This window comes from Lontra canadensis, unplaced genomic scaffold (genome assembly GCF_010015895.1).
Source record: "Lontra canadensis isolate GAN:19392208 unplaced genomic scaffold, GSC_riverotter_1.0 scaffold110, whole genome shotgun sequence".
NCBI lineage: Eukaryota > Metazoa > Chordata > Mammalia > Carnivora > Mustelidae > Lontra > Lontra canadensis.
In genome coordinates, this window is record NW_022631104.1 from 4,459,101 (window position 1) to 4,468,441 (window position 9,341).

A 9,341-nucleotide genomic window follows, 5' to 3' on the forward strand; every position below is an offset into this window, starting at 1 on the left:
GAGCAGTAAAAGGAGATTTTAGAACATACTCAAATGGGTTTTTTTCCAATAGCTGAAAAATTATGAAAGATCCTATCACATCTCATGGGAGCACTGATAAGAAAACAAAGTTCTAGTCTCTTTTGGCAAAGTTAAAATAAGATGAACCAGGTCAGAGGCCACAGTTTAGCATGGTTTTATATGCAGATCACATTTGCAAGCCGTAAGTGATCTTGAACTTGGAGCAGCCCCAGTGTTGGGGAGTGGAGACCTTGGTGTAGGGGTGGTGGTGTACAGAGCCGAGTGAGTGCAGCTGCTGAGTATTACAGCCTCTGAAACGAGCCAGCCCGTGGATCATTTCTGGAAGGTAGCTAGCTTCTGCTGACGACGAAAGAACAGTTTCCTGGCATGAAAGCCTTATGGAATTGCTGGCCAATTTATAATGGAAGATTCCTATTTTATTCCTTTCTCTTCTCTCTTCTCCTTTAACACACAGCTTAAAAACAAGTGCAGCAAAACAAACCAAACCCAGAAAAGAACCAAACCCTCTCAGTTTCCAAAACCCTATGGAACAACAGGAAACTCCGGAATTTGGAGTATTTCCAAAGGCAGTACATTTGGTGTGTGAAGATAAAAGGTTTTGATGCTATACTTGGGCCTGTAATGTCTATCAGATCTGTTTGTTTATGCTTTGAGAAGACAGGAATAACAGATTTTGATATGATTTCAAAAATATTTTCAGAGGAAGAGGTATTTTTGTTTTCTTCCATTCTAATAGGAAAATGCTTCAGAATCATTGGGAGGAAAGTGGTAGATCTTTCTACCCCAAAGGCTCACACTATTTGCTGTGTCGTTTAACCATGGAGGTAAGAATTCACAAAACTTTGCAGCTGTAGCTGGTAACCGTTTTCCTTGATTGCTGTGGATGTGCCTATTTTAAAATAATGGATTTGAACTTTTCTCCTGTCGAAATCAGAAATTAAAACCTATGGGAAAGTGGCAGATGGCGTTTATGGAGGTCTGCTGATTGTTTCGGCCTGGCTCCCACTTACTGGATGGGTTAGCTGGGCAGGTCAGTGAGCTCGGCCAGTTGCCCTTTCCTCTCTCTGAAATGCGGATGACACTAGCTCTGGGAGTTCCGTGAACACGGTAAAGCCCCATGTGGCTGCGATGTATTATTATAATCAAGGGCTAGACAGAGTCTGTTTGTTAAAGGTTCTCTTTCCATGTATCTGGACATAAATAGCTGCGTCACCCACTCACCGGTCAGCATGAATTGGTAGGCATTGTCCGAGATGGAGAAGATGTGGGGCGGGGCCTCCTGGCGCTTCTTGCCTCTGTAGGCGGCCACCACCTCGGGGTTGTACACCGGCAGCCACTTGTAGGGGTTCACGGTGACGCAGAAGAGGCCTGAGTAGGTCTGAGAAAACCAGAAAATGTGGCATGTGGATCTTGTCTTTACCCAGAGAGATAGATAGAATAGAGATATGCTGAAGGGCACTCACATAGATCATCCAGGCTGCGTAACGCTCTTTGAGGTTGTACAGCACTCCAGGCTCGTGCAGGTGGGTCATCATGGCCATGTCCTCGATCTTGTCGTATTTCGGAGGGTTCATGGGGAAGACTTGGTCCTCCCTGACGGTTAGAGTCTGGCAAGTAAAGTGAAAGACCACTTTGTATTAATGGTGGGACACAGAGTTGGTTTGTCTGTTTGCTTTGCTTATAAAACTATAATTACTGACGTCTTTCATTTATTCAGTATTCTTTAAATAAAGGGATGAAAGTATATTTGTTTGAGAGTCTGATGCTAAGAAAATCTGTCTCCTATGATGAACTAGGATACTACCTTTTTTAAAAGATGGTTTTTCCTCCCACATCCAATCTGGGGAGAAGGAATGGGGAAACTAATACATTATTTAGCTCAGGAAATAACAATACTTTGCTGACAGGAGAAGCTGGCTTCTGTTTCTAAACCTCCAAACTTGGGGTTTAGAGTGGGAAGTGGGGAGCTCAGGGATATGATGGCGGCTGACTCCAGTGTGTCGAAGTCCTGTGGATAGGTGGGAAGGGGGGACCCGAGGTGACTTCTGGGAACCTCCTTAGCCATCTAAATCAGGCATCCATAACGGATCAGGAGGGTGTCTGTGGTGGCAGGAGGCTGAGGTTCCCAGTAAGGAGAGCTTCACCTTGAATGAGGAGACGCAGGAAGACAGCTGGGAGTGTTTTCTCCCGGTGTGTTTACTTACTGCCCCACCTTCTGTCTTCACAGTTACTTTCCCTCCTTCCTTGCTCTGTATGGTGCTCTTCACATAGGAGGCTTTGGGCTCTGCGACAAACACCGATGTTTTAGCATCGAAGGGTTTGTTTTGGGCCTCGATGCGCTCCTTTTCTGATTTTCGGAGGAAGGGAGCAGCTTCGCCAAAAACCGCCATCTCAGCATCCGAGCTCGCGCTCATGGCTGTGGTTTATTTAGTAGAGGATTCTGTCTTGGGAAGGAAATGGGGCAGAGAGAGAAACAGCAACCAGAATTTATACCTGTGAGCTAGGATGTGTCATGAAAGAGGTGTTGCACCCTCATTGCTTGGGCTGTCAGTGCTCCCCCAGGCTGTCCTTGACCCGTTTCCTCACACAGGCCAATGGACTGGGCAGGCATGAGGTTGTGACTGGAGGGCTTCATTCTTAGTAATTTGCGGATTTCCTTCTGGGATCACATACCTTGATCCTCAGGGGCCAAGTGCCTACAGTGGAACCCTTGCAGGTTTAAATGTCTGCACTATAACAATCTCTACAGCTGGTGGATTGTTCTCTAGCAGCTGCCTTTCTTTAACCCCTAGTTTTTCTTCAGCATGGTGTTTGCACCTGCCATATACTGGGACTGTCATATAGTTAGGAGAGAAGTTTTGTCTTGTGCAGAGCAAGTTTGATATTTTCAAAGCTTCAAAAACTTGCTTTACCATTTTAATTGGCCATTTTTTTTCCTCTTAAGGCTCGTGTTATTATTTTTTTTAAAGATTTATTTATTTGGGGGTGGGGAGCAGAGGAAGAGAGAATCTCAAGCAGACTCCCTGTTGAGCATAGAGCCCAATGCGGGGCTCGATCTCATCACCCCGAGATCATGACCTGAGCTGAAATCAGGAGTTGGCCGCTTAACCGACTGGGCCACTCAGGTGCCCCAAGGCTTGGATTATTTTTAATATTTAGTATATGTTAATATTTAGTACTAAATCTCTCAGTGGGTTGTTAAAAGAACCATATAATAAATTCTTAATACCGTGTGGTTTTGTCATTTGGCCTGTTACCAAGAGACTTAGCGTTGCCTAATTCCACAATCTCTTTTGACACTTTCTTTTTTTGCATGAGAGATGTCAACTGTCAGTTAACAGATCTAACCACAGAGAAATGAGAGAGAGGACCCTTCTTCCCACATACATTCCCCAGGCTTCTGTTCTTTCCATCAATAAAAGAAAAGAGAAATGTAAGGGTTCATCACATGTAAACCATTGTCCTCCGATGGATAGATAGGCTTCTGCAGGATTGGCATGTTAGATTGGTTGAGTTTGTCCTTTCCTTTCAGGTGTAAATTACTTGGGGAAGGGCCAGGACATCTCCTAAGTAAGGCACGGTATTTAGCACTCTGTGGGTGTAACACCACGGACTTTTTAGATGAGCATTAATCAAACTTTCTAAAGAAACAAGTAACAGTGAATCATCAAAAGTAACTAAAACATTATGGTTGTCACAAGATGTTTGTCTTTTCATTTTTTAAAAGGATTTTTCCAGGGTGTTTAAAAAGATACCCATAAGATGTCTAAGGGTTAGTGCTTTGCAGGAGGTCTGTCAGAATTCAGTCTGTCCCAAATGGTCCTTCAACCCTGGAACTCAGGTGAGGGGAGAGTGGAGGAGAAGGCGTCCTGGAGCCGCATTTTCCTAGCATGCACAAGCAGTCATTTGGAAGCCCCGGCTGCTCAGGTAAGAGCAGGAATGTGGAAATGGTATACAATTAAGAGTTGTTCCCAATTAAGCGTTCTTCATTAGCCTGAATGCCCTGTGTCATCAACACGCCCAGAAAGCAGAGGCTTACCTTGGGAGTTCCAGATGAATTGCAGGTTCAGAAGTGGCTGACACTGTAAAACGACAGGTCTCTTATTAGCGAAGCTCTGACATTCCGGTAAAACAGTGACAGAATTATATTGCCCTGCTCTAAAGCTCAGCTCTGTGGAGATAAAAATCAGACTGGGGACGGACAGTTTCATGCCCAGAGGTGGGCCACCGGGTCAGCTCTTCCTGTCTCTGGGGGTCCTTTCAGTCCCAAGGTCTCCATCACTCACCTCTGGTTCTCGGTGGAGATGCGGCAGGCGGGGCCCCCGTGCTTATGTAGGCACGAGTGTGCTGACGCTGCTGCCTCTCGCTTTTGTTAGGGAGGGCATTTGGCAACATGACCCTTGGCATAATTTGTACTGACATTTGGTATGTTTGGATATAATTAGAAGTATTCATATCATTTTGAGTATGTGAACCAATCTCCTATAAATAATTCGACAGGGACCAATCTGCCGGCAGAGAATGCTTTCTAGTATGCTGGGAAGGTAATCTTTGACCGTGCCTGGTGGGGCCTCAGAGTCTGTTCCCATGAGCTATATTCGAGCTGGCAAACTCTTCTACACATACCTGTGGTAACCCAGCGATCTGATTCTCAGCAACACATTGCTGTCGGACCGTATCCTCTTCTCTTTATTTGTTACCACAGGAGGCCTGCACTTCATCCCCCTGGGTCACTTCCAAGGCTCACCGTTGGAGTCTGGCCTTGGGCAGCAATGCCTAGGAGGGAGGAGAGTCTCCTCTGCGCCCCCACCATTGGCCCAGTGCCCACCCCCTCAACACTGAAGAGCATTAGTTCAATACAGAATCATATGCCTTCATTGCAGGAAAAAACCCCACAGTTAAGCAGAGAGAAAAATTGTCTATAATCCCAGTATGCACAGATAAGATAAAGATGTCTAAGTGGCATCATGCTATATATGTGATTATAGTACCTATATGTCCTGTAATCTACTTAAAAATTATATTGAAGGTAATTTTCATATCAGTGATATAATTGGCACCCTTTTTAAATAGAGTATTTTATGATTTTTTTTAAAATTAAGATCTTTCCTTTTCAGTACATTGGGGTTTAATTTATATGCAGCAAAAAATTCACTCTTTAGTCGGCAATTGTATGAGATTTTTTGGTGCTATTTAAAACACTTTTGACCTTGACGGTAAAACTCCCTTTCTCTGTTGCATGGTTCTAGTTTTTACACATGAACGGATTCTTGTAGCCACTGTCACAGACAGGACACAGAATGGTTCTGTTTCTATGAATTTTGATAAATATGTGTAGTCCTGTAATCTCTTGCATTTGAATTACATGAAAAATTAAAGCCTTGGACATGAGGCTAGAATTCCCCTTTGATGAACTCACAATGGAGGTAGCTCCCTTCTCTCCAGAGGTGACCAGTTACACCAGTTTGGTGTGTAATATTCCAGACCTTTTCTGTGCCCTTAACTAAGTTATATTTGGGAAAATATAAATTAATGAAATTGGCCTAAGGAGATTAGCCCATAGAAAATACATAACGAGATGTTTAAAATATGTTAGAGAAAGTATCGTAGTTTACATATTTACCAACTTGGTTTTTTTTTTTCATTCTGTATTCTTAAGATAATATTCCATCTTAATACATTAACCAAAATAAGCAACAATTTAGAACATACACAAAAATAGAGAAAATAGTGTATGAACCCATTGTAGTTGTCATCCAGTATTACTAATTATCAGCTCATAGTCAATCTTGTTTTGTATATACTCCAAACCAATACTCTATTCCCTGGATTATTTTGATATCATTTAAAAATTTCTATGTAGAATTCTCTTTGTTCTAGATTATAATCATTTCTTTTTTGTACAAATTCCAGAAGGTTTCTCCTGGTCTAATAGTGATCTTAACTTTGTTCTGGCATCTCAGTCTTATGGAAGTTTTTAAATTTTTATGTAGTGAAAGTTACAAATACTTTTCATTTGTATTTTTGCTTTTTTGTGCATGTTTTAAAAGGTCTTCTCTAATTCAAGGATTCAGGGTCATAAATATGTTCTTCTGCATTTCCAGCCTAACGCTTTAAAAATAGATATTGACATTTGTCATCTAGCTGTATTTGTGTAATCTTAGCTGTATGTATGTGTGTGTGAATGTAATGTTTCTGAATTCCGTATTTTGTACCATTGTTTCTGAGCTAAAAGCACATATGCTTTGATATCTAGTAGGGCACATTATCCCTAATTATTCACTTATTTTAAACTTGTCTTTGACAATTCTAACATTCTTTTGTATACATTTTTAGTGTTTTGTTGCTATGGTGAATGGAATTATTTTCTTGATTATCCATCCTACTTGGTTATTACTGGCATGTGGCACAGAACCTCAGGTCTGTCTGTGGCAGTCGTAGGCAACCTTCCTCATTTCCCAGACGCCTTGCAGCATAGGGCAGCCATGTGACACTGTTTTGGCTAATGAGGAAGTGTGAGCAGGAGTTGCTGGGTGGGATTTCCAGAAAGGGAGCAGAGTCCACTGGTAACTATCTATCCCTTTCCCTTCTCAGCCCATTTCGGTGGAGAACACAGATGTAATGGTGGAGCTATAGCCTTGAAAGAAAGATCAAGAGAATTTCAGAGACAGTGTTGACATCTGTGAGTTGACTTTTAATATGTGAAGAAGAAAATGAACCACTGATATTAATAAGGCACGATTTATTCAGATTTTCTGTTACATACAAACTCAGTCCTTAACAGATGTGTGGTGTTTCAGAAAGTTGGTTTTACTGGTATCTTTCATTTGACCCCCTTGCAGAGCTTCCTTATCACTTCTGACAGTTTATGTGAAACTCTTGGGGTTTTGATGTAGTATGCAAATAATCACAATTTTGTGTCTTCTTTCTTTCATAACTTTTATGTTATTCATTTTCTTTTTCTAATTGCATTTTCTGAGACACTTAGGACAATGCTGAATAATAATAGTAGGTTACTTATACCCTAGACAAGGTAAATGATCCTTATTTTGTTCCTGACGTTAATTGGGTTGCCTCTGACATTTCAAGTGTGATATTTACTGGATACTTTATATCTAGTTTGCCAGTGATTTTAATCATATACATGAATTAAACTGCTTCATTCCTGGATACTTGACGAAGAGAATTGAAAACGTATGCTTATATAAAATTTCATACACAGGTATTCATAGCACCATCATCCATAATAGCCAAAAAAGTGGAAACAATCCAGATGTTTACCAACAGGCAAATGGATAAATGAAATGTGGTCTATCTACCTGAGGGAGTAATCTTCAGCCAGGACCGGGAGTCAAGTACTGATACATGTTACAGCATGGATGAACCTTGAACCTCAAAAAGATTGTGCTGAAGTGACAGACATAGTGCACTTATATTTGACGATCCCTTACCTATCAAGGGCCAACAACAGGCAAATCCATGGAGACAGAAAGTAGATCAGTGTACCAGAGGAGGATGGTCTGGAGAGGGGACACTGGGGAGTGACTGTAATGGGATTTCTTTTTGAGGCTACCAAAGGTTCTGAAATTAGATAGTGGTTATGATTCTATAACTTTGTGAATCTACAAAAACCACTGAATTTATATTTAAATGGTGAATTGTTTCTTTAAAAATTTAACAAAAAATTTAAAAAATTTAAGAAATGCATTGGATTTTTCTTCTGCATTTATTGAGATTATTTTTTTCTCAAATTTATAAAGGTAAAGAATTATGTAGGAGATTTTCTCACTTGTACTGCTAAAATTCATGAAATGAAATCTATAGAAATAACATTGTTTAATTTTCTGCTGATCAAGTGTACTAATTTTTTTTTTTTAATGTGGGATTTCTGCATCTGAATTCATTATGGGACTACGACATGGTTTTCTTTTCTTATGTTGTCCTCTTCTGGTTTTGATATCAGCATCATGCTAGGTCTTATAAAATAAGTAGCTTCCTCTTTCTATTTTCTGCAGAATTGTGTTTAGAATATGAGTACTCTGTTCTGCAAACATTTGGTAGAGTTCCTTCATAGCCTCTTTGGAGAAGGAATCTTTTACTTACTCTTGCAAATAGAAGTTTTTTTTCCAAAGATTTTATTTGTTTATTTGACAGGGAGATCACAAGTAGGCAGGCAGGTGGGGCTGGGGGGAAGCAGGCTCCTCGCCAAGCAGACAGCCTGATGCGGGGCTCGATCCCAGGACCCTGAGATCATGACCTGAGCGGAAGACCGAGGCTTAACCCACTGAGCCATCCAGGCATTCCAATATTTTGACTTTTGTTGTGCCTATCTTTTTATAATTGAAAACCTCCTAAACAATTCCACTGTATTTTTTATTCCTTTTTATTCCTCTTCTACATAGTTTAATTTTGTTCTTTTTATTCCAAAACGTATTTGCTAAAGTTTTGTTTTTTGTGTTGGTCTTTTAAATTTAGTTTTGCCAAATAACTTTTTTCCCCATTTCTCCTATTTTGTATTTGCTTTTAATCTCATTCATTCCTTTCTTTTATTTCTTTAGGCTTATTTTACTGGTCTGTATTCAACATCTTAAATTGAAAGCTTCATTTATTTTCATTCTTTCATGTGATCTTACAGGTTTATTTGTGGTTATAAATTTTTCTTTGGTAACTACTTTGGCTGAATCCATCCCACAGGTTGATAGGTGGTACTCTGCTTGTCCTTCAGTTATAATTACTTTAAAATTTCCATTTCCATTTCAATCCCCAAATTGTCTAAGGTACATTTGGTTTTTAGATTTTCAGATGAATAAATTTAGGCATTGGGTTCTCTTTTAGCTGTTAATTATTTTCATTGTGTGTGTGTGTGTGTGTGTGTATGTGTGCTCAGCTTATTTCCTGGTAGACCCAGTAGGAATGAGGGATGTATTTTGTACGTGTATGTTTCTGTTTCTGTTTGTGTGTGTAAGTAATAAGAAAATTCAGGAAGCATCCAGGTAAGAATATTATCAGCGCCCCAGAAACCTTTCAGGATCTTCCTCATTATAACTCTGATTTCCCTCACCTAAAGGTAACTGCGATTTTTGCTTTTATGAGAATCATTTCTCTGCTTTTCTGTATAGTCTCATTATTTGTGTATGCATCTGTAAATAATACATACACATTCTCCTGCCTGTTTTTGAATTTCATATAAATACAACTTTATTTATTGTTTAGTATCTCTCTTCTTTTACCTGGCATTATTGTGTGGTGTTTTTTTGCCTCATGAAGTTACAGGTAACTGTAGTTTATTCTCTTTACTGTGCAGTATTACACTGTATGAT

At 40.1% G+C, this 9,341-nt stretch overlaps 1 protein-coding gene across 1 annotated transcript in view; it reads right to left on the reverse strand.

The window, feature by feature from the left end:
• Positions 1-4,234, reverse strand: part of LOC116856505 (myosin-8) — a 29,090-nt gene extending 24,856 nt beyond the window's left edge. Inside the window, exons 1-4 of the mRNA XM_032839930.1 lie at positions 4,061-4,234; positions 2,226-2,465; positions 1,485-1,628; positions 1,243-1,399 (exon numbers count right to left, since the gene is read on the reverse strand). Coding sequence (XP_032695821.1) covers positions 1,243-1,399; positions 1,485-1,628; positions 2,226-2,435 — 511 coding nt within the window. The 5' untranslated portion in view covers positions 2,436-2,465; positions 4,061-4,234. The remainder of the gene's footprint in view (positions 1-1,242; positions 1,400-1,484; positions 1,629-2,225; positions 2,466-4,060) is intronic.
• Between the last annotated feature and the right edge of the window lie 5,107 nt (positions 4,235-9,341).